The 25374-nt window shown below is 50.3% G+C and overlaps 2 protein-coding genes across 4 annotated transcripts in view; one reads left to right on the forward strand and one right to left on the reverse strand.

Annotated features, from left to right (window-relative positions):
• FAS (Fas cell surface death receptor) overlaps positions 1 to 17215 on the reverse strand; it is a 40520-nt gene extending 23305 nt beyond the window's left edge. For both annotated transcript variants that reach the window (XM_060186111.1, XM_060186172.1), the window contains exon 1: positions 17091 to 17215. In XM_060186111.1, the coding sequence (XP_060042094.1) occupies positions 17091 to 17120 (30 nt within the window). In that variant the 5' untranslated portion in view covers positions 17121 to 17215. The remainder of the gene's footprint in view (positions 1 to 17090) is intronic.
• ACTA2 (actin alpha 2, smooth muscle) overlaps positions 1 to 25374 on the forward strand; it is a 347847-nt gene that overhangs the window by 258790 nt on the left and 63683 nt on the right. The window contains exon 1 of one of the 2 annotated variants that reach the window (XM_060186367.1): positions 7320 to 7324. The exons of the other annotated variant lie outside the window; for it this stretch is intronic. The gene's annotated coding sequence lies outside the window, so the exon portion shown is untranslated. Of the gene's footprint in view, positions 1 to 7319; positions 7325 to 25374 lie in introns of those variants that run through there. 2 annotated transcript variants of the gene reach the window in all.

The raw sequence follows: 25374 nt of genomic DNA on the forward strand, positions 1-25374 counted from the left end.
TATCTATCTATCGTCTATCTATCTACCCCCCACGACATTTGCGTGGAGTTCACAAAATTCGTTCATGGATCTTGTCAGGTGAGGACACACCCAGTGGAGTGCAGATATTGCCATATGCAAGGACCTGGGTCCAGCCCCTGGGTCCCCACCTGCAGGAGGAAACTTCATGAGCAGTGGAACGATGCTACCGGTTTTTCTCTACTTCTCTCTCTCTCTCTCCATCTCCTCGTCTCTTTGTGTGTCTCGCCCCATATAAAACAAATGGCCACAGGAACAGTGGAGTTGTGCTGGCACCAAGCCCCAGCAATACACCGTGGGGGCGAAAATAACATAAAAGATCACATAGAGAGCCTCATGGTAGCTTTTACAAGATACAGCGTATGTCACAATATGATCTTTACGATTTATTTTTCTGTTGACTTGCTCATGAGAGAGGAAGACAGCAGACCAGCGCATCAGTGCTGTGTGAGCCCAGTGCCACCCCTGCCCCTGAAGCAGTTTCCTGCCTAACTTCCTAGTGGAGGGAGCTGAGCACAGGGCAGGTGAGGTGGCTTGCCCAGGAGCTCACAGCTGGACTGCACTGGGGACCACACGCCACTTCTGGGAGACATCCCACTTCTGTTCTCAGGTGTGTCCTCTTGTCTTCTAATGACAACGCTACTAGCTAGGTGTGCAGACAAACATCTCAACTTTTGTTCAGATAACTGTTGACCCAGAAACCTGTGCAAGGCCCAGGAGGTGACGTGGTAGCTGGGATACTGGGTTTAAAAACATGGATCCCTGGCTCTGAGTGTGCCGGAGTGAGTGGTATTCTCTGTGTGTGTGTATGTGTGTCTGTCTGTCTGTCTCTCTCCTCATCTCCCTCTCTTCCCCTTCCTCTGTGTGTGTCTCTCCTCATCTATCTCCCTCTCTCTCTCTCTCTCTCTCTCTCTCTCTGTTGGTATGCTTCTAGCTCTGCTTCTGGGACCCCTTCTGTTACAGTGCTTGACGTTGTGGTCTATTTACATGATCTTTCTGTTACACTGGTTTATTCTCACTGCCCCCACCTCCAGGAGATTTGGTTTAGCCCTTGCTAGTTTCGTGCTTCTCCCTTCTCTCCACCCCCTACCCTACGTACTTCCTGGGTTCCTGACTCTGCCGCCGGAGGAGAAAGATGGAGGAGCACATTGTGTGGTGATTAGGTGTTGGACTGTTTGCCTGCTGGTGAATAAAGATTAAACTGCATTCTCAGCTCAGCCATGTGTCCCTGGTCATCTGTTACCCGCCTGTGAAGCCAGCCCCGAGAAAACAACATCTGTGTGTCTGTCTCTCTCCTCATCTCCCTCTCTTCCCCTCTCCTCTCTGTGTGTGTCTCTCATCTCTCTGTCTCTCTCATCTCCCTCTCTTCCCCCCTCCTCTCTGTGTGTGTCTCTCATCTCTGTGTGTCTGTCTGTCTCTCTCATCTCCCTCTCTTCCCCCCTCCTCTCTGTGTGTGTCTCTCATTTCTCTGTGTCTCTCTCCTCATCTCCCTCTCTTCCCCCCTCCTCTCTGTGTGTGTCTCTCATCTCTGTGTCTGTCTGTCTCTCTCATCTCCCTCTCTTCCCCCCTCCTCTCTGTGTGTGTCTCTCATCTCTGTGTGTGTCTGTCTCTCCTCATCTCCCTCTCTTCCCCCTTTCTCTCTGTGTCTGTGTGTCTCTCCTCATCTCTCTCTCTGTGTGTCCATCTGTCTCTCCTCATCTCCCTCTCTTTCTCTCTTTCTTCTTCTTTTCTCCCTCTCTCTCTCTCCTTCTCCCTCCCTCTCTTTCTCTCTCTCATGTTAATAAATAAGTAAACCTTAGAAGACACACCTGGAATGTTTGACGTGCAGAGATGAGGCCAGGGAAGTAGGGGTTGTCCAGCAACAGAGCACAGGCCTTGCAGAAATGAAGTGCTGGACCTGATCCCCAGTGTGGCATGAAATGGCGCAGTGTGACCTTGGCCTCTTTCCCTCAACATTCATTAGTTCATTCACTCTTTCATTAATTAAAATGTGTTTTCAAAGTCAAAGCATGTCAGGCAGGAGAGCTCTGGCAGGTTTGTCTGATAACCCGCAGTCAGCCCCCAGGCCTGGGAATACTGAAGCAAGACCCTTAGCTTGAGATTCTAACTGGCAGGGAAGATTGAACTTCTGGCCCTGGGTATCACATCTGCACTCCTTACCTTGTGGTGCCCAAGGTAAGCACAGTCTCTTGCAGAGACAGGGGCCTGGAGTGGACACAGTGTTAAGGGCCAGAAGCCAACCTATACTAGAAGCTTAGCATTTTCTACCTTAGAAATGACGCGAAGGGGCCGGGTGGTGCCACACCTGGTTGAGTGCACCTGTTACAGTGAGCAAGGACCCAGGTTCAAGCCCCTGGTCCCCACCTGCAGGAGGGAAGGCTTCACGAGTGGTGAAGCAGGGCTGCAGGTGTCTCTCTGTCTCTCTCCCTCTCTGTCTCATCTTCCTCCCCTCTCAATGTCTCTGTCGCTATCCAATAATAAATAAAGATAAAAATATATTTTAAACAATAAAATAAATGCCATGAAGCAGCTCTGCCTGAGAGTGTGGTCCTTGTACCAGATGGCGAGAACCCAGGAGAATATTATGAGATTATCTGCATCTGCAATGAGCTGAGCTTCATTCCCCATCAGTTTATAAATGGGAAAAAATGCAGGAATGATCACACTCAGAAACGGAGCCCCACACACCCACCACGCCAGTCTGCCAAGCTCTCCATAGTTCTCAGAGTAACATACGCTTGAGATTCAGATGGCCGCCGCAAACAGGGTCACATCTCGGTGAATTAGTTAAATGAACTCTCAGAAGAAACCGAGTCTTCCACTGAGATTGTCCCAGAGAAACGTCAAGGTCCTAAGAGATGAGTTACGATTCGATAAGGAAGCTTCAAAATTTCACTTTTCTGTTCCCAGTCAAGTTCCAAGTAAGCAGAAAAGGAGTTTTTAAAATAGAGAGAGAGAGAGAGAGAGGGAGAGGGAGAGGGAGAGGGAGAGGGAGAGGGAGAGGGAGAGGGAGAGGGAGAGGGAGAGGGAGAGGGAGAGGGAGAGGGAGAGGGAGAGGGAGAGGGAGAGGGAGAGGGAGAGGGAGAGGGAGAGGGAGAGGGAGAGGGAGAGGGAGAGGGAGAGGGAGAGGGAGAGGGAGAGGGAGAGGGAGAGGGAGAGGGAGAGGGAGGGAGAGAGAAAGAGAGAGAACGGAGGTGAAAAATGGCTACCCTTTGAACGGCGAGAATGAGGAGGCAGATGCCAGGAACAGTCAGTGAGGCTCTCCAGAAATGGGCAGAGTCCAGACTGATGACAAATGCCCCAGCTGACCATGAGTTCCACACAGCAAAGAGGTTTCACTTCTAACCAAAGCACAGAACGGGGGTGTTCTGACCAGGGTGCGGAGCTGCTCTGCTCAGATGGCAGCTTCTTCCTGGCTATACAGGCCACACTTCCAGGCAGAGTGAAAGGTGGAGAATAAAAGGACATTTTTCTAAGGAAAAAAAAGTTCCTGTACACACTTATTCTAACACATTTTCAGTTAACAAGGCCATGGGTGATTTCTTTTAAAATGATTTTGCTTAACTAAGCTGGTTTTTTTTTTTTTTTGAGTTGCTTTTTTCTTTTTTAAATTTTTAAAAATATTTTATTTATTTTCTCTTTTGTTGTCCTTGTCTTTTTATCATTGTTGTAGCTAATATTATTACTGTTGTATAAATATTGTAATTATTATTGTTGTTATTAATGCTGTTTTTGGATAGGAGAGAGGAAGGGAAGACAGAGAGAGGGAGAGAAAGACAGATACCTGCAGACCTGTTTCACCACCTCTGAAGTGACTCCCCTGCAGGTGGGAGCCGGGGGCTCAAGCCAGGGTCCTTACTCTGGTCCTTGCGCTTAACCCGCTGTGCCACCGCCCGACTCCCCTTTTTTTTGTCTATTGATATAATGATGTGGGTTAGTTGTATGATTAAAATACTCTAGAGGTATAGGGGGTATATTAAATGAAAAATGTCTTTATTTTCATTTATACTCCTCTGCTTCAGCCAGGACAGAAAATCGGAACAATGCCGTTAATGAATTTATAGTAGCTGTCTAGGACTGAATGTGAAAACAGTTCTGAAAACTTCGTTTGTGACCCTCAGTCTTCCGTGTAAAATCCCTGTCTTCAGCTCTCCTAGGTTTCTCCGGTGGCCCCATCCTAAATCAAATACCAGAAACGTGACCTTCAGCTGTTGTATCTCCTTACTAAGCTCCATTTGATTCCAAGCATCACACCATTCACTAGAGCCGAGCAGCTTGAAGGCAAAGACCATTCTGCCTCCATTTTGAGGCAGAGTCAAGAAAAGGTGTCACATGCACTAGAACTTACCTTCCTGGATTACCAAATTGAAAGCTTAGTTATGCAAATCACCACAAACTGCTAACCCTGGTTTTCATTGGGGTTATATGTGTGACTAGACTGTTTAATTTCCTGCTTCACTGCAGTGATAAAATAAATGGCTCCAGTCTGACCTGTTCCCCCAAGACTATCTGTGGACTTTTTCTCCTCCAGATGCCAAGCTCTGTTTTCAGCAGTCAGGTCCTGAGACCAGTCTCTGGCATGACACGGGCGCAGTGTCTGTCCTCCGAGGTCAAGCCCGTCCAGGGGCGGCTGGCCTGGGGGGCCTGGGGTCACACCTTCCAGGGAGACCAGTCTGTAGTAAGTCCTATCTCTGATTAAATCTTGGCATTAGCTACTCTCTTCCCTGATCCAGCTTTCTGGTCCTATTTCCAGCCATGACATCATCTCCCCAGACAATAAATTGGATCCACCTGCATATCAGATGTCAGGCTGAGGAAAAAAAAAAAAAAAAAACTAGTATAGTCATGGGCCCTTCAGAATATAACTAAAACATGCCTATTAGCTACCTACAAAATGGAGATGTCCCCAACTCTTCATCTGCACTGTTCCAGCCTTTAGGTCCATGATTAGTAAACAACTTGTTTGGCTTTGTATGTTAACTCTCTTTTCAGCCACCAGGTTCCAGATGTCAGTATGATGCCAGCCAGACTTCCCTTGACAGACAACCCCGCCAATGTATCCTGGAGCTCAGCTTCCCGAGAGACCCTCCCCACTAGGGAAAGAGAGAGACAGGCTGGGAGTGTGGATCCACCTGTCAATGCCCATGTTCAGCGGGGAAGCAGTTACAGAAGCCAGACCTTCAACCTTCTGCATCCCACAATGACCCTGGGTCCATGCTCCCAGAGGGATAGAGAATAGGAAAGCTATCAGGGGAGGGGATGGGATACGGAGATCTGGTGTGGGAATTGTGTGGAGTTGTACCCCTCTTATTCTATGGTTTTGTCAATGTTTCCTTGTTATAAATAAAATTTTTTTAAAAACTTGGCATTATTTTTTTCTGAAGAAAGAAGCATACAGGAAGGACTACATTTATAACCACATTCTGACAGACTCATAGCATGATATGTCAAGGCTTGAGCTGTTGGGCCATAAGTGAGAGGGAAATACAAAAAGTATCTCACTGTGCTATGTGAATGTTGAATAACAGACATACTTCTCAGAATGATGTCTATTTATACACTCCCAGAGTAAAACTGACTCTCTTCTGTAGCTTACACACTGAATTTTAAACGTCAGACAATGTAGTCTTAATGGTTGACTCATAAAGACAATGGCAGGAGAGGGGAGTTTCCTCAGTATGTATGATTTCAAGAACATTCATTTCAAAATACCGGAAAGTTAGTATACAGTTTAACTTAGCACTTGTATATGTGTATCCTATAAAACAGGTAAAATACTTCTATTAATGTGAAGTTCAACAAAATAAAACACAGTTAAAAAGTCATTTTAAAAATGCATGTTAATGGAGTGACTTCAAAATTAGCCATCTCAAGTTGAAAGTAAGCAGTTAGATTCCTCGTTCAATTTCTTAATAATTAATTAGTTAATTAATTAATTTGATAGAAACAGAGAGGGGAAAAAAGAGACAGAGAGGGAGAGAGACAGAGAGACACCTGCAGCCCTGCTTCACCACTCGTGAAGATTCCCCCCTGCAGGTGGGGCCTGGGGCTTGAACCCGGGTCCTTGTGCACTGCAACAAGTGGCTCAGCCAGCTTGTGCTACAGTCAGTCCCTCCTGGTTAAATTCCAAACAGATTATTGGAAAGAATTATTGAATCCTTGGAAAAACAGTCCTCTCCCTTCACACACACTTCTCAGGACTGAGCAAAGAGGGGACAAGCAAGCTCTTGGGAGGAGAGAGAGAAAGCCGTGTGCTAATGCCAGCACGGCCTCCAGCTCATTCCTGATCTCCTCGTCATGAAAACTGGCATTTGGTGCACGGGCTGGGCAGGTCAGCTGAGAGGGCGCCTGCTTTGCCACCCAGGTGACGTGGCCTCCCCAGCACGAGGGAACTTGCTCTGTGCTGCCTCTCCCTCTGCCCTTTGCTTCTGACTGGAAAAGCCGGCCCAGAGCAGAGCAGACTCCGGTCACAACGACAACACCTGGTGTTTGCTCTCCTAGATTCTAGAGCTGAGATTTTATTTTTTTAATTAAAAAATGTTATCCCTGGGAGTCGGGCGGTAGCGCAGCAGGTTAAACGCAGGAGGCGCAAAGCACAAGGATCAGCAGAAGGATCCCACTCACAAACAGAAGTTGAGAAAGAAGAACAGAAAGAGAAATTCAAAGCAGGAGTTGACTGAATTTGGAGTAGGGCAACAAAGAAAAACCCTGGGTGGAGGGTGAGGGTGAATGTTCAGCTTCATGGAGGGGGGTGGGGTGGGGAGGGGACACAGTCTTTTCGTGGTGGGAATGGTGTTTATGTACACTCCTATCAATTTGTAGTCGGAAATAAATAAAATAAATTAATAAAGAAGGATCCCGGTTCGAGCCCCCGGCTCCCCACCTGCAGGGGAGTCGCTTCACAGGAGGTGAAGCAGGTCTGCAGGTGTCTGTCTTTCTCTCCCCCTCTCTGTCTCCCCCTCCTCTCTCCATTTCTCTCTGTCCTAGCCAACAATGACAACATCAACAACAATAACAAAACTACAACAATAAAAAACAAAGACAACAAAAGGGAAAAAAATATTAGAAAAATCTTTTTAAAAATTTTAAAAATGTTATCCTTTATTAACGTATTGGATAGAGACAGTAATTGAGAGGGAAGGGGGATGTGAAGAGGGAGCAAGACAGAGAGACACCCAGCCCCTCGAGCTGTGAGGATTTTAGAGGTGATCTTTGCCAGACCCTGGCCGGGCCCCTGACTTGCAGGCCTCTAGCTCAAGCACCACAAGACTCTGCCAGAGTGGAGACTGTGGCCTCCACCGTCAGAGTCTTACAGCCAAGTCCAGACTCTGTCTCCCTGAAGTCACTCGGGGACACACCTTTCCCCAGAGAAGTGTGTGGATTAGGAGTGAATTTAGAACCAGGGTCCCCACAGAGGGAGCTAGGGCTTGAGGCCCAGAAGGTGCGCCCGGCATGGCCTTCAGAAGATGTCTGTCCAGAGGCGCGCAGGCAGGCAGGGTAGCGTGAGCACACAGGAAGTGCTGGGAGATAGCCTGTCCAGATGCCCAGCCCTGACACCACATGGGAGTGCCACAGACTAAGGGAGGGGCCTCCAAGTGGTGGGCTATCTCATTCTCTGCTTCATTTACAGATGAAAAAGCCGCCTAGGAGCAAGGGAAATCCTACCTGAGGCTCCTGGCTCTGCAAAGAACAGAAAGAGACAGACAAAGAAGCAAAAAACGAAACCAAACCAGAAAGGGGTGACTCCCCAGCCACAGGGCAGCGAGTGGGGCAGCACACAGATCCTTCCCTCACGCCTGGTGGGCGGAACCAGCCCTGCCAACACCTGGGTCACAGGTGCCCGGCCTTCAGGACCCTGAGAAGATAAGCCTCAGCTGTCTGAGCGCCTGGCCTTGGTGTCCTTTGTGACAGACACAGGAACTGAAGTCAGAGCTTCTCCTCTGCGTCTGACTTTGAATGTGAGGGATTTCCCTGGTGGCTGTGCATTTGGGGTCCCCTGGGCGTCTGAATTCAGTATACAAGGGTCTCCAGAAATATTCCTTTTCTAGAAACAGGACACCTGGTGTAGCGCAGCAGGTTAACAACAATGACAGCAATAATAACTACAACAACGGCAACAAAAGGGAAAATAAATAGATAGATATAAAAAATTTTAAAAAAGAAAAGAGAAGAAATAGGCTCCCTGAGGGCCCCCCAGGACCTGAGCTGCTGCTTGACTCTCTCAGCCTTCGGTGAGTCTTACCAGAAAGGCTGAAATTCTGCTCTTCAGGACATCAGGACTTGAGACTCCACTGACTGGTTCTGCTCATTTGATTTTTAGATCCTGTTACTTACTAACATTGGAGGAGGGAAAAAAAGAAATTTTTCAAAGATCAGTAATAACTAGCCCCATCTAACTGCAGAAACACATCTCTCATATCTTTGCATTAGAAATGAGAACAAGTAATAGCAGTTTGGAGTAGGTATGTTATTGATACACAAAGTAAAACTAATTCTTTTATTTTTCTAGGATGTTATGACTTTCTAGTCATTCTAGTTTTTCTTTGTTACACTTTACTTCTTAGTTTTTAAGTTAATTTTTTTTACTTGTGATTAACAATGGGTTACAAGATTGCAAGATTACATGCACATGGCATCCACCAACCTTCCCTGGTTCTAATTTTCTCAAAATGTATAAATAAAAATATACAAGGTAAGCTTCATGGTTCATTTATTTTCCTCTTCAGAAAAATCAGTTTATAGGAAGACCAGGACAGAGTTACCTGAGATAGCAAGAGTAAGTGACTGGTTAGCAAGAGTAAGTGACTGATTAGCAAGAGTAAGTCACTAGTTAGCAGCAAATACAAAAGAAGCCTGGGATGCGGCTTTGGGTTTAGTGTCAGAGCTGTGAAGCTGGCTCTCCAGCTCCAACAGACACGAGAAGCACGTGGTACTGACAAGTCTTCCCCGAGATGCTTTGGTCCCTCCCAGTCCATGCCTAAACCCAGCATCTCTGCGGAGATCCTCCCTGTGATGGTCTCTTGGCTTCCGGCTTACACTGTAAGCTCCTCCCCCCAGCGGGAGATTCACTAGACTAAGGGAAACAAAAGAACAAAAGCTGAAGTAGCAGGACACCATGTAACATGCAAGAAGATGAGAACTGGACACTTGGAGAGGCCTTCCTCTGTGCTTGCAAATTAGAATCTGACACAGGGATAACGGGCCAGCCCTTCCAAAAATTAAACCTGGCAAGAATCATCTTTGATGGAGGAAATAGTTAAACTGAGGGCTACAAAGTCCTAGAATTGAACTCTCAAATCTTCCAATGCCCTCAGGGGTCCCAGTGGAGAAAAAGTACTGAACCAGACAATAAAAGATAAGAAAGACTTGCCAAGGTGGGGAGGTGGGGAGTTTCATCTCTAAAAAGCGCAGACGATTTGGTCCCATGGATCTGATCAAACTGTGTGGGTCTGGCTCTACCATTTTTCAGGAGAAGCTAAACTCTTCCAATATTTAAATTACATGTATATAATCAGTGTCATATTAAGCAAAACAGAATCAAAGCAGTGTAGGGGCAGTTTTCAAAATCTGGCCTAGATTTATATATCCCTTTCAAGTTAAAAGAAAAATCTAGCATTAAAGATCCTTTAAACCAAAGTTTAATCCCTAACAAGGGAAAAGAACCTTAATTTACTAGCTTTGGGTTCATTCTTTCTCCCTTCATAATATTTCTGTCCTCAGAAATCAAATGTATAAGCTTCTCACTGTTTAAACTGTTTTGACCCCTCTGAATACCACGGTCAATACATCTAGGATCCAGCCTGACCTGAGTAAAGGACAGTCTGTCGTTAATGTAGCTAATACCCAGTTTATTCTGATTTTACAGCTTTACCCCAGCTGAACAAACAAACACACAAAATGCTACTGTAGACTGAGCACACCCGTCCTGAATGTGTAGCCAGATTTGCTGATGAATGAAGCCCGGTCTTGCTCCAAACGCAGTCACTGGACACCAAACTCTCCTCCACATCCCTTCAGTGGGCCTTGGGGTCACTTGTTCTAAAGCTGTGGCGGCTGCTTGTAACTGGTTATTGTTGGGTGTGGCAGCACAGCACAAAAGTTTGTTTCAAATCAAGAATGGAGCAGTGATCAAAGAGACCAGAAGTTACCCATCTCCTGAATCTTTCAGATTTGGCTGGATGACTCATATGCCTACTTCAAAGAAAATAAAGGTAGGTAAGGACATTGAATTATCTCTTCCTGTTTGACACCAAATTAAAAATACTTAATTGATCTTTGGTGCCAACAATATATATAACTATAGGCCTTTTGTTTTATCTTATTTATAAATAATAAAGTATTATGAAAGTAACACTGTATTATAGCATTCTGGACTAGCATCGCTGTGTCTGTTAAGGTCACTACGAAAGGTCCAGTTACATCCTTCACCATGAAACACTTGGTCCCTTTACCTGACTTACCTGTCCCATCCAGAACCACTCACTAGCCTGCCTGCCGTCCTCCCTCCCTCCCTTCCTCCTTCCTTCCTTCCTTCCTTCCTTCCTCCCTCCCTCCCTCCCTTCCTTCCTTCCATTTACTGATTACAGTCGGGGGCTTGACCACTCAGCTCTGATAACCGGTGTCAGGCTGGAACATCACGTGCCGCCAGTCCTGCTCACATTTCCCGTCTGCTCTGCTCCTTGGTCTAGTAGTTTACGACTCTATTATAGTTTTATTTTAAAGGAAAAACCTGCCAGAAAATCCAAAGGATACACTTGATAGTTACTTACTGTTTTCTTAGTTTTGTAAATAGATTCACACACAGGAAAATGAAAGTAATACCACACACTAAGGTACATACCAATAGTTCTGAAAATACATTTTTGGTAATGAGTTATACGTTATATATTCCACGACAAAAAAGTCATCAAAAATAAATAGCAAGCTAATAGCTAAGAGTTACAATAACATAAGTTCATTTGTAAAAATCCTGACATTCAGATTCTGTGGAAATCTCTGTACGTGTGAAGTGACAGCAAGCAGAACAAGATAGCACTGAATAAACGCGTGGTTTCGTGTGTGCAGACGGGGCTAGTGGACTCTAAGTTCAATCAAAAATGTTATCATGGGGTCGTCAAGTAGTAAGTGGCCTTACTTTTTCAGTAACGGCTTTTGTGTTTATGTCTTACAGAATATATTCAATTTCTCTATGTAAAGAGAAGAATGGAGTCACTTCTCTAAATTTGGTTTCAAGTTATTTTTTTATGGTATGGATACATTTTTATTACTTTTTATAATAAGTCTTTCGTATCCATGGTAAAGCGATGGACGGTTCATGAGGGGACTTTTGGAACCCAAGGTAATTTACCAAAAGTCACTCCACAGACCAGGGGTTTTCAAGGGGGGGTTTCCATATTTAAGTTCTAGATCATCTTTTAGAAAGCAGTTATGCATTCTACTAGAAGTTTTGTTCTAGTAACCCGGGCTGTCTGAGGTGTTACAGAAGCTTCTAGGGAGATTCCACGGACATACTGGCACTCCACTACGAGAACTGTTTAGAATCAAACCGTCTGTCTAACATGCCAGAGAGACATTTTCAGTGACAGCACCCAACTCCAGGTCCTCTTTGCCTGCGACTACGGCTGTTAGACCCACGCTGGAACCCACTCCAGGGCTTGCAGCTGGTTAAGATGGAGTTCAGGGGGTCGGGCTGCAGCGCAGCGGGTTAAGCGCAGGTGGCGCAAAGCACAAGGACCGGCATAAGGATCCTGGTTTGAGCCCCTGCCTCCCCACCTGCAGGGGAGTCGCTTCATAGGCGGTGAAGCAGGTCTGTAGGTGTCTGTCTTTCTCTCCCCTCTCTGTCTTCCCCTCCTCTCTCTACTTCTCTCTGTCCTGTCCAACAACTAACGACATCAACAACAACAATAATAACCACAACAAGGGCAACAAAAGGGGGGGGGTGGCCTCCAGGAGCAGTGGATTCATGGTGCAGGCACTGAGCCCCAGCAATAACCCTGGAGGAAAAAAAAATAAACGGAGTACAAACCTTACAATAAAGACACGACCTAAAAGCAGAACCAGGCACCACAGGACGGCACCGTGAGAACACCAGGGCCATTCTTTCTGTCCCTCTCCTCCCTCAGTATCTAAAATAATTATTAAACAAAAACAACCTGCAAAATCTGGTCTAGAAGCAGTGATCTAGAAGCACATGGGAGGCCCAGTGTAGCACTAAGCAAAAATACTATTTCCCCTCCCTGCCCTGTCCACTGTAAACTCATGCAAGAGATAAGACTGACTTCTCTACATGAAATGCCACTAGGGGTGGTGACAAAGAGTTTTCATCCACCCACCATAACTAGTCTCCAAATGCCAGTTTTATCATCACCTCCGAAACATGCCATCGTTTATAAATTTCGCTTTCCCAGTCTAGTTGCTAAGGTTTCAAGTCATACTTTGTAATTTTACTTTATTTACAGTTTTATTTTTCAGATCCTTTGTGAAAGAAGTAAAACCAAAAATAAAAACAAGCTGCAACTCATCTTACATTTCCTGGGTTGCTTGAAAGAAAATTCTTAATTGATAAGTTAAACAACTGGTTTAAATTTTTTTTTTCTTCCAAACTACACTTCACAATCACTTTTAAACACACTGGTTTCTTTTTCAAACGCCCCATCTTTTCTCTAGTCACACATTTGAGACAACTGCTCTAAGAAATGTAAGAGAAGCTTTTTCTTTTTTTTATTCCTCTTTTTTTTTTTAAAAAGAAACTGACCAGTAATGACCTGAGCACAAACCTGAGCCCACATAAAGCAAGTCTCTGAGGGCTGTGTCCCCCCAACAACAACAAGGAAGCAACACTCTTGCAGCTACCTTGTCACACACGTTTCTGAAAGTCACTTTGGCCTTTTGTGTCTCTGGGCATGTGGAATTTCAAACTGATTTAATATAGACATCAAATCCAGAATGAAAGGGAGAAGTACACTGAACGAACAGCAAGGGGGGAGAGAGGAGAGAGGCAGCAAAAAAAGCAGAGCCCAGAGGATGTTTGCTGGCTGCAGACAGAGGCAGAAGGACCTGGAGAAAGGAGACAGAATGTGTCACCCCCACCCCCACCGCCTTCCACCTCCAGCCTCTCACCAGAGCAAATCACATGTGCTTCTCTGTCCCATGGAATCAACACCCTGCCCCCACTTCATGAGTGGCACTGCTGTCACTTGAGTTCTGCTAAGTTCAGAGGCATGAAAACAAGCATTTTCAGGAAACCAGGGGTGGCATGACCCTGTGGAAACTACGAGAACGCAGGCCTGGTGCTGGGCAGGGCAGGGGCACATGGCAGAATCCTGTCAGTCGGCGGGAAAGAGCCAGACAAAATGCAAACAGTGACGACGGTCTGGGTGGTCGGGTTCTGTTGGATGTCTGTTCTTATTCAGCCACATTTAGCCTTTAACTGCCTTTGAATTCCTAGCCTACCTGTCCTATATAGATGTGATGCTAAACTCGTAATAATATTACAGGCACTAAAAGGCACGTTGGTAACCTGTTACCTGTGTACTGTGTGTGAGCCGCTGTGCATGTGTAGGGAGTTTTCTTTCAGAGAACAGTTTACTTGGTAAATCAAACATGCACCTCTGGCAGAGCTGTGAGAGTACAGACATTAAATAACGAGCGACTTTGAGGATCTCGGCACATTGCTGGCCAGCACTGCTGTCTCGGGACCCAAGAGAGACTTTGGGTACAGCCGGTGCTGTGGTAACGGAGTGACCCCTCAGAGAGACCAGTTTATAAATCTTAAACTTTCTCCAAATTCTCCTTAGAAGCCAAGGACACATATCAAAAGGGGTCTGAATATGGCTCCTTACTTCTGAAAGGACAAGGAAGATGTCTGTTTTTTCCAATCACAGGATATGTCCGGAGAGCATCACAGGCACAGTCAACAGACTGGGCTTTGGAACCGGGTCTGAATGCAACTTGTCTTGAGCTGCTGCGGGGAGCTGAGTTCTTTTAAACTCTCAGACCCCCTGTGCCATCCATAAAATGCTGTTGAGATATGACCCAACCCACCAGTGACAACATTACAGGCCGTGTGGCAGTCTGGCATACCTGGTGAAGGGCACATAGCACTACGCACCCCCAGTAAGGACCTGGGTTCCAGCCTCCACTCACTCCCCACCTGCTGGGGGGGGGGCACTTCATGATTGGTGAAGCCCACCTGCAGATATTTATCTTTCTCTCTCCCTCTCTGCCTCCCCCTTCCCTCCCAATTTCTCTCTGTCCTACCCAGTAAAATGGAGGGGGGGGGACTGCCTCCAGGAGCAGTGGAGTCTCAGTACCCAGCACCAAGCCCCAGGGGTTGAAGGCAACAAAATAATAATAAATCCTATGCCCGCCTGCCGCCTGCCTGCCCTCCAGGACAGCTGTCTAAGCTGGTGAGCGTCCAGGCCCTGCTCAGGCTTCCGGATTCCCTGCTGCAGGAGTTTCCTGGCCTCAGACTTTAGGAGACTTCTCTCCTGGGTTGCAGCCTTCCTTATGCTCACAGAATATTTGCGTGGCTTGTTGTGTGTCTACTCGGTATGTTCCTTTGACTAACCGTCCAGGAGGCCTGTATCTTGCGCTCTGACCCACCCGTTATCACAAAATTCTGCTCTGAGGGGAAGTCTAATATCTCAGAGACTCCTGCCCACAGGCAGCAGAGGGTGGGAGTGCCACAGCCAACACCACAAATCTGATGTCTAATGCCGCCCTGAGGGTCTGGAGACTGTGCCTGGGATAACTGGAATCAGCTCAGAATCTTCCTTCCTTCCTTCCTTCCTTCCTTCCTTCCTTCCTTCCTTCCTTGCCTCCAGGGTTATTGCTGGGGCTTGGTGCCTGCACTAGGAATCCACTGCTCCTGGCAGCCATTTATCCCATTTTTGTTGCCCTTGTTGTTGTTATTGTTATTGTTACCATTGCTGTTGTTGTTGGATAGGACAGAGAGAAATGGAGAGAGGAGGGGAAGACAGAGGGGGAGAGAAAGACAGACACCTGCAGACCTGCTTCACTGCCTGTGCAGTGACCCCCCTGCAGGTGGGGAGTCCTGGGCTCGAACCCGGATTCTTGTGCCGGTCCTTGTGCTTTGTACTATGTGTGCTTAACCCGCTGAGCTACTACTGGGCCCCTAAACTCATTATCTGTAGCGTCAACAGAACGTACCTGACATGAAGACATCTGGAGCATGACAGTCACAAGCACCCTCACCCTACTGCTTTCTCCCTGAGAACTGTGTTCTGACCTGTGTGTACCCACCTGCCGTTTTGTCTGAACAGTGTCATGTATTGCACAACTTTTACAAATAAACACTCCTGGCAGTTTAGGATGGGGGCCCACACTTGACACTGTCGCAGCTGGGGTGTCTGTGTGTCCCCACCTGGCCTCTTCCGGTCAGCTGTCTGGTGTCACCTGCTGGCTGTGGTCACTTCTCTCTACCTGGGATGCATCTAGCCTCTGGGCCCTGGCAGCTGGCTAGGGTTCTCTCCACCTGTGAATTCTCTACACTAACCAGAGGAACAGGGAGACAAGAAGCCAACAAGCAAAGTCTTGAGAACTTGGCAACTTGAGAACTTCTTGAGAACTCAGGAGAGGGATTCCAGGAAGGGTGTGTGGGTGCGGGAAGGAGGAGGAAAAGGTTTCCTTTTCTGAGTCCCTCCAGCCAGGCAGTAAACGGGCCTCCAGAGACTAGCTCAGCTCTGTGGCCAGCTGACCTTTTCACGAGAGAAAAGATGGTGGAGACATCAGGTGTGTCACTTCCTCAGGGCCCAGTACCTGAGCTGTCTTCCAGGGGCTCAGAGAGCTCCTCCGCAGTCCCCACCACCACTGTCACTGCCCTGGGGCCACACTGCCACCTGCACTAAGGCTTTCACCCAGAAGGCCTTGTGTCACCCAGCAAGCTCAGTGTCCAGTGACACAGGCCCCACACCCCCAGACCCTGGCCCTCACTGTCCCTCTGTCCACATCTGCCCCCAAGGAACACTGTCCCCCAGGCCCCCCAAAATCAAGGAACAACAGCTCCCAGTCCCCGGACCCTCTGTCCCACCCCCCATGTAACCCTCTCCCCAACAAGCCTGTCAGCCAGCACACTGGACCCCACCTCCCCCTGCCGCCCTGGCCAGCAGCTCCCAGTTCCCTGTCCCTCAGCCCCCAGTCCCCTGGCCCAGCCCACCTTCCTGACACTCCCCAGATACACAGCCCCCAACCCCCCAGCCTCTAGCCCCCCTGCTCCCCAGCCCCCCTGCCCCCTGCCCCCCAGTCCCCCAACACCCCTGTCTCCCAGCCCCCCAACCCCAAACCCCCTGACCCCAGCCCCCTGCAGCCCAGGCCCCCTGCCACCTGCACCCCAGCTCCCCCAGCCCCCAGTTCCCCTGCCACCTGCCCCCTGCACCCCAGCTCCCCCAGCCCCCAGTTCTCCTGCCACCTGCCCCCTGCACCCCAGCTCCCCCACTCCCCAGTTCCCCTGCCACCTGCCCCCCTGCACCCCAGCTGCCCCAGCCCCCAGTTCCCCTGCCACCTGCCCCCCTGCACCCCAGCTCCCCCACCCCCCAGTTCCCCTGCCACCTGCCCCCTGCACCCCAGCTCCCCCAGCCCCCAGTTCCCCTGCCACCTGCCCCCTGCACCCCAGCTCCCCCAGCCCTCAGTTCCCCTGCCACCTGCCCCCTGCACCCCAGCTCCCCCAGCCCCCAGTTCTCCTGCCACCTGCCCCCTGCACCCCAGCTCCCCCACTCCCCAGTTCCCCTGCCACCTGCCCCCCTGCACCCCAGCCCCCCCACTCCCCAGTTCCCCTGCCACCTGCCCCCCTGCACCCCAGCTCCCCCAGCCCCCAGTTCCCCTGCCACCTGCACCCCTGCACCCCAGCTCCCCCAGCCCCCAGTTCCCTGCCACCTGCCCCCTGCACCCCAGCTCCCCCAGCCCCCAGTTCCCCTGCCACCTGCCCCCTGCACCCCAGCTCCCCCAGCTCCCCCAGCCCCCAGTTCCCCTGCCACCTGCCCCCCTGCACCCCAGCCCCCCTGCACCCCAGTTCTCCTGTCACCTGCCCCCCTGGCCCAGGTGGGAACACTCACCGAGGCGCGGAGGACCCAGACCCCAGGCATGGCCACACAGCCTGTGCAGTCCCGCTGGAGTGACCACCCGGCCCCGGCCCGGAGAAAGGGCGGCCAGGCCCCAGAGTGGGGTCCCGAAGCCACACTAGAGGACCTCCAGGCCCAGGTGGCTCGGGCTCCCCGCGGGGCTCCCCGATCCCCAGAGTATGACCAGAGCCGGTGAGGCTGAGAGTAGAGGAGGAAGTGCAGGGGAACGCCCCGTGGGGAGAGGGGCGGGGAGAGGGGAGGGGAGAGGGGGCGGGGGAAGAGGGCCTGCCTTTCACTCAGACACCGCACCGAGCGGGGCTGTGGAAGCAGAGCAGGCAATGTCAGAGGGCAGGGTGAGGGGGTGAGGGGGTGGGGGGCAGAGGGCAGGGTGAGGGGGTGAGCGGGTGGGGGGCAGAGGGCAGGGTGAGGGGGTGAGGGGGTGAGGGGGTGGGGGGCAGAGGGCAGGGTGAGGGGGTGGGGGGCAGAGGGCAGGGCCACGGGGTGGGGGCAGAGGGCAGGGCCACGGGGTGGGGGGCAGAGGGCAGGGCCACGGGGTGGGGGGCGGAGGGCAGGGTCAGGGCACTGCGGGAGGCAGAGGCCAGGCCATGGGCTATTGCACAGATGGGGTTTCCCCTCCTGCCCCTGACAGCAGCTCCCTGCCCTTTCACCATCTGCTGTGGGTCAGAGTAAAGCAGATGCAGGGACTCTGCTCCTCCTGGGGCAGCACTGACCTGCACCCTAAACCTGGCGCTGCAGGGCCCTGATAGTGTAGTGGCCTTCATCAAAGGGGGGAGGAGAGGAGAGGGGAGGGGAGGGGAGGGGAGGGGAGGGGAGGGGTGGGGAGGGGAGAAGAGATGGGGAGGGGAGGGGAGAGGAGGGGAGGGGAGGGGAAGGGAGAAGAGATGGGGAGGGGAGAGGGGAGGGGAGGGGAGGAGATATAGGGAGGGGAGGGGAGAGGAGAAATGAGGGGAGGGGAGGTGAGGGGAGAGAGGGAGAGGGGAAGGGAGGGGAGAGAGGGAGAGGGGAGGGGAGGGTAGAAGGGAGGAGAGGAGGGGAGGAGAGGTGAGGGGAGAGAGGGAGAAGGGAGGGGAGGGGAGGGGAGGGGAGAGAGGGAGAGGGGAAGGAAGGGGAGAGTGGGAGAGGGGAGGGGAGAGAGGGAGAGGGGAGGGGAGGGAGGGACAGGGGAGGGGAGAAGGGAGGGGAGGAGAGGGAGAGGAGAGGGGAGAGGGAGAGGGAGAGGGAGAGGGAGAGGGAGAGGGACCTCAGCTCTGACTTGTCATGACTTGTCCCATGGCCACCAGCCTCCTGACCCCCACAGTGGCCCTGCATTTTCTGCATTTTCCACTCACCCCTTATCTGACTCAGGCAGCTTCAGAGTCCTGGCTGTGTTTGCAGGGCAGATGCACCTGTTTAGTTTCTCATAAAAATGTGAGAAGGAAAGCCTTTGTCATCTCCTCCTGGGCCTCCTCAGGCTTCTCTGACATGCTGCCCTGAGCTGGCAGGCATGACAGCGGGACTGAGCTCCCGGGGGCTGGGAGGCTCACTGAGCAGCTCCCCTTACCTGGTTCTCAGGCAGGTGCTGCCTCCTCCTCCTCACCTCATGGCCTGTGGCCACAGTCCAGGCACCCAGGGACTCCGGAGGAATCAGGGAGCACATGGCCTAGGAGAACTGCCTCCCTGTGAATCTAAAGGGATTCCAGCATGCAGCGTTCTTCTGCACAAAGCAGAGGCCATGGAAGGAGCAAGAGAAAGCAGGGAGGGAGAGGGGGAGAGAGACAACAGACAGAACCAGCATCTAGAGTGCGAGTCATGAGCCTGCAATTCCCACAGAGGATTCCTCCCTACTCAATGCTTATCCCTTTGCCCCAGTGGTGACTTATTACAGTTACATTAAAAATAATTAACTGCGGCAAAAGCAAAAAAAAAAAAAAGTCTAAGCAACATTGGCTGCCTAGAACTTGGATATTCTAGGGAGCAGGGCGGTAGCACAGCAGGTTAAGCACATGTGGCACGAAGCACAAGGACCAGAGTAAGGATCCCAGTTCGAGCCCCTGGCTCCCCACCTGCAGGGGAGTCGCTTCACAGGCGGTGAAGCAGGTCTGCAGGTGTCTGTCTTTCTCTCCCCCTCTCTGTCTTCCCCTCCTCTCTCCGTGTCTCTCTGTCCTAGCCAACAACAATGACATTAATAACAATAATAACAACAACAACAATAAAAAACAAGGGCAACAACAGGGAAAATAAATACATATATAAAAGAATCAAACAACTGAAGAAACATTGATTTAAGTGGAGTTCTTAAATGAACGTACAAGCGGACCACAGGAACGACAAAATTGAAGAAAGGTCTCCTTAAGGAAAGTCTGATGCCTCACCTGGCCAGATCACGCGGGAAACAGAGTCCTGCCCTGTCTGTGTGTCTGCTCTGACTCCCTGGGACTGCTCTTCTCACCGAGCTCAGTGGTGGGGTGTTGGTCTGCTTCTAATTCTGCTTCTAAGACCCCTTCTGTTTTGATCATCACAGTAGGTTCGCTTGCATTGCTTAACGCTGTGGTCTATTTACATCATCACTGCTTTACCTGAGACCCGCCCTGCCTACAGGGCACTGGTTTAATCCCACTGGTTAGATGGAAGCTTGATACTTCCGCGTGCTTTTTCCTTCTCCCCATCCCCTATCCTACGCATTTCCTCTTCCGACCTGACACTTCCGCCTCAGGAGATATAAAGGACAGGATTTTCTAACGAAGAGAGATTAGACTGATTGCACTGCATCCCCGCTCATCAATAAAGATGGAACTGCGTTCCCAGCTCAGCCAGGAGTCCCTGGTCTCTCCTGCCCGCGAAGCTAGCCCGGCATCTGGCGCCCAAACATGGACAGACAGGCAGCAGGCTGGGGGGTAGGAAGGACCCAGGGCTGTCATTGACCCTGGGCTGTGACTCAGATATTCCCCCCACCACTTGCGGCCCAGAAAGGAAAGCTCTGTGCATCTGCTGTGTGAATGTTCTTTAATCCCATCTTCTTCAAGCTCTTCTTTTCTTTTTAACAATATTTGTATTTACTTATTTTTACTATTGGATAGAGACAGAAATTAGAGGGCAGGGAGAGGGAGAGGGACAGAGAGAGGCACCTGCAGCCCTGCTTCAACACTTGTGAAGCTCCCCCCTTGCAGGTGAGGAACAAGGGCTTGAACCTGGATTCTTGTGCAGTGTAATCTAACGAGGAACACCCCTGTCTGGCCCTCAAAAGCGTTTTCTTTCTTTTCTCTATTATTATTAGACAGAGAGGAGGAGAGAAAGACAGACACCTGCAGACCTGCCTCACCGCCTGTGAAGCGACTCCCCTGCAGGTGGGGAGCCGGGGACTCGAACCGGGATCCTTACGCAGGTCCTTGTGCTTTGTGCCACGTGCGCTTAACCCGCTGCGCTACTGCCCAACTCCCTAGTTGTTTAATTTTAAAATAAAACGTTGGGGCCGCCTTAGACTGATACCTTATATAAACCGTAGGCGTGAACATTTTTGCCATCTTCCACCTCCTAGCTCATTAGGGAAAAATATAAGTGTATGTGGAGGGAGGGGAAGGAAGAGGTGAAGTCAGTGAGTTTGATCTTCGGGGTGTTGTGTTCAAGGCTCTTCTTGCTGGTGTCGGCTTGGGTCACAAATGAAGAATATTTCTCTGAAAGACAGCTGCCAGATGGCTTTGCTCATACGGGCAATATCAAGAACTGAAGGATGGGGTGGGGGGGCAGGTGGTGGCGAACCTGGTTAAGTGCCCGCAATACAGTGAGCCGGGATGCAGGTTCAAGCCCTCGGTCCCCACCTGCAGGGGAGAGCTTCCCAAGTGGTAAAGCAGGGCTGCAGATGTCTCTCTGTCTCTCTTCCTTTATCTCTCCTTCCTTCTCAATCTCTGTCTCTTTCCAAAAATAAATAAATAATAAATAAATAAAAGATTTTTTAAAAGAATTGAGGGTGGTGCAAATTGCAAGGACCCGCGTAAGGATCCCGGTTCGAGCCCCCGGCTCCCCACCTGCAGGGGAGTCGCTTCACAGGCGGTGAAGCAGGTCTGCAGGTGTCTGTCTTTCTCTCCTCCTCTCTGTCTTCCCCTCCTCTCTCCATTTCTCTCTGTCCTATCCATCAATAGCAACAACAATAATAACTACAACAATAAAACAAGGACAACAAAAGGGAATCAATCAATAAATAAATGAATGAATTGAAGGACTTGAACTTATAGGTAAAAAGTAGTCAAGATATCTCTGAGACTTCATGATAACTGGTGCTGGAGGAGGTGGTGTGTGTGTATTTGTGTGTGTGTACACGTATATGTTATGGTTACAGGTTGTGTGTGTGTATGTGTCTGTGTACACGTACATGTTATAGTTACAGGTTGTGTGTGTGTGAGTATGTGTGTGAATGTGAGTGTGTGTGTGACTGTGTGACTGTGTGAGTGTGTGTGACTGTGAGTGTGAGTGTGTGTGAGTGTGTGAGTGTGAGTGTGTGTAAGTGTGTGTGTGAGTGTGTGTGTGAGTGTGAGTGTATGTGTGTGTGCGAGTGTGTGTGTGTGAGTGTGTGAGTGAGTGTGTGTGAGTGTGTGTGTGAGTGTGAGTGAGTGTATGTGTGAGTGTGTGTGTGTGTGTGTGAGTGCATGTGTGAGTGTGTGAGTGTGAGTGTGTGTGTGAGTGTGTGTGTGTGTGACTGTGTGAGTGTGTGTGTGTGAGTGTGTCAGTGTGAGTGTCTGTGTGTGTGTGTGTGTGAGTGTGTGTGTGTGAGTGTGAGTGTATGTATGAGTGTGTGTGAGTGTGTGAGTGTGTGTGACTGTGTGAGTGTGTGTGTGTGAGTGTGTCAGTGTGAGTGTGTGTAAGTGTGTGTGAGTGTGTGTGAGCGTGAGTGTGTGTGAGTGTGTGTGTGTGAGTGTGAGTGTATGTGTGTGTGAGTGTGTGTGTGAGTGAGTGTGTGTAAGTGTGTGTGTGAGTGTGTGTGAGTGTGTGTGAGTGTGTGTGTGAGTGTGTGTGAGTGTGTGTGTGTGTGAATGTGTGAGTGTGTGAGTCTGTGTGAGTGTGTGTGAGTGTGTGAGTGTGTGTGTGTGAGTGTGTGTGTTAGTGTGTGAGTGTGTGTGTGAGTGTGTGTGAGTGTGTGAGTGAGTGTGTGAGTGTGTGTGTGAGTGTGTGCGTGTGTGTGAGTGTGTGTGTGTGTGAGTGTGTGTGTTAGTGTGTGAGTGTGTGTGTGAGTGTGTGTGTTAGTGTGTGTGAGTGTGTGTGTGAGAGTGAGTGTGTGTGTGTGTGAGTGTGTGTGTGTGTGTGTGTGTGAGTGTGTGTGTGAGTGTGTGAGTGTGTGTGTGAGTGTGTGTGAGTGCATGTTATGGTTACGGGTGGTGAGTCTGGGAATCTATCCCTGCAATCATGAAAATCATTGCTAAATCACCTATGCATGTATCTTGTTTCAGTTTGGGGCTGGTTGATGGTAGATACACTGATCACTATGAGCCAGGACACAAGTTCGAGTCCCTGCTGAGGGGAGTGTTCTGTGCTGTGCTGTGGGTGTCTTTCTTGCCCCTTGTCTGCCTTTCACTTTAACTCTCTCTGTTTTCCACCTTTTATTTTAAAATAAAAGGACGAAATAGAAAAAAAAAAGTCACCAGTTTCTGTGGACTTGTACAAGCAATGGACTCCCTGGTGGCAAAAGTAAATAAATAAATAAATAAAGTGTTACTTAAATAAGATGTCACTATAAATGGGAGGTCAGCATTCCTGACAGAAGATGTCTGGGCAAGTCAATGCACAACTTTTGAAACAAAATATTAGGTTACATTCCACTAAGAATCCTTTCTCAGACTCCCAGTGAGGTCTCTGTACTCAACCCAGAGGGGCCCCTTCCCTCAGCCCAAGCACCGACAGAGGGAATAACAGGAAGCTCAGCTGCAGCCTCCCAGGTGGCCTGAGGGCTGTGGGCTCTGAGAGCAGGTAGAGGTGCCAAGTAGGAGGGGAGAGGGTCCTTGCATCTCCACCCCTGCAGAGTGCCAAAGGGGAACAGGGGCCACCCTCAGAGGGGCGACAGGCCCCTTCTCACAGAGCAGCTGTGGGCTCAGGGGAGACAAAGGGTGGGGAGAGGTGAGGGGCGGTCCTGGGTGCCTGTCTCGGGTCCTGGGTCCTGCGTCCTGGGTCCTGCGTCCTGGGTCCTGGGTCCTGGGTCCTGGGTCCTGGGTCCTGGGTCCTGGGTCCTGCATCCTGGGTCCTGGGTCCTGGGTCCTGGGTCCTGCGTCCTGGGTCCTGCATCCTGGGTCCTGGGTCCTGCATCCTGGGTCCTGGGTCCTGGGTCCTGCGTCCTGGGTCCTGGGTCCTGGGTCCTGCGTCCTGGGTCCTGGGTCCTGGGTCCTGCGTCCTGGGTCCTGGGTCCTGGGTCCTGCGTCCTGGGTCCTGGGTCCTGGGTCCTGGGTCCTGCGTCCTGGGTCCTGGGTCCTGCGTCCTGGGTCCTGGGTCCTGGATCCTGGGTCCTGCATCCTGGGTCCTGGGGTCCTAGGTCCTGGGTCCTGAGTCCTGGGGTCCTGGGTCCTGGGTCTCGGGTCCTGGGTCCCGGGGCCTGGGTCCTGCGTCCTGGGTCCTGGGTCCTGGGTCTCGGGTCCTGGGTCCTGGGTCCTGGGTCCTGGGTCCTGGGTCCTGGGTCCTGCGTCCTGGGTCTTGGGTCTTGGGTCCTGCGTCCTGGGTCCTGAGTCCTGGGTCCTGGGTCCTGGGGTCCTGCAGAGGTGCTGGACAGGCCTGGGGCTCAAGGAGGCCTGGCCTGAGTGCAAACAGGTTCACCCCTGTGGAGAGCACTCTGGGGGATAGTCAGGATGACTTTAACACAGATCTGCCCGGAGACCTGGCAACTTCTCTCCTGGAGATAGCTATCCAAAGCAAACACACCCATCCAGCGAGATCTGTGCTCATTGCAGCACGATTCACAATAACCCAGAACTTGCAGAGATCACCTTGAGTGAGATATGCCAGAAAGAGGCAGACACACGCTGGCGGACCTCACTCGGAAGCTGGAGGCTTTTTATCCCTTTTGTGGCCCTTGTTGTTTATTGTTGTTGTTGTTGTTACTGTCCTCATTGTTAGATAGGAAAAAGAGAAATGGAGAGAGGAGAGGAAGACAGAGAGGGGGAGAGAAAGACAGACACCTGCAGACCTGCTTCACCACCTGTGAAGCGACTCCCCTTCAGGTGGGGAGCCGGGGACTGGAACCGGGAAGCTGGTGCTTGCACTTTGTGCCATGTGTGCTTAACCCGCTACAGTACTGCCCCGGCCCCCAAATTTATACCTTTAACCCTTAAATCTTTCAACCAGAATCTCCTTTGGGACTAGTGTCAAGTATCTGCATGATAGGGCCTTGCTGAATCTGAGGGCTGGGTCACTGCAGGTCTCCCCTGAACTCCTCTAAACTGCTGGTGAAGAATCTTTAGTCAGGGAGACCTTTGGGACCTGTGTTTGCCTTTCCTTTGATCTAGATTCTGATAGTTTTTCTTAACTTTTTCTGACCCTGGATCTCTTCATCTCCCCAAACATTTTATTTTTATTTATCTTCTTCCATTTTATTTTATTATTATTTATTTCCCTTTTGTTGCTCTTGTTTTTATTGCTGTTGTAGTTATTATTGTTGATGTCATTGTTATTGGATAGGAGAGAAAGAAATAGAGAGAGAAGGGGAAGACAGAGAGGGGGAGAGAAAGACAGACACCTGCAGACCTGCTTCACCGCCTGGGAAGCGACTCCCCTGCAGGTGGGGAGCCGGGGGCTCCTTACGCCAGTCCTTGTGCTTTGTGCCACCTGCACTTAACCCACTGTGCTACGCCTGACTCCCTTTTTCCAATTTTTATTATCTTATTTATTTATTGGATAGAGACAGTCAGAAATGAGAAGGAAGGGGTAGGGAGGGAGGGAGAGAGACAGAGAGACACCTGCAGCCCTGCTTTACCACCTGAAAAGCTTTCCCCCTGCAGGTGGGGACCAGGGACTTGAACCTGGGTCTTTGTGCACTGTAATGTGTGCACTCGGCCAGGTGCGCCAGCCCCCATCCCCAAAAGCATTTTAAAATACTTCTGAGTGGCCCAGAAATCCTCTCAGATGTTACGGTTTCCTGTGGTTTGACAAGTGCTTGCTCAATATCTATATCCTAAGAATATGTAAACAGAACTAGATGGCCTCTCAGACAGGCCGGTGGTAACAGCTCCTCAGCTTCAGCTTGGAAGAATCACTTTAGTCATTTTAAACCTTCCCACAACTCTGTTTCCACAGCTTTTTGTAAATG

The sequence above is a fragment of the Erinaceus europaeus genome, chromosome 1 (genome assembly GCF_950295315.1).
Source record: "Erinaceus europaeus chromosome 1, mEriEur2.1, whole genome shotgun sequence".
NCBI lineage: Eukaryota > Metazoa > Chordata > Mammalia > Eulipotyphla > Erinaceidae > Erinaceus > Erinaceus europaeus.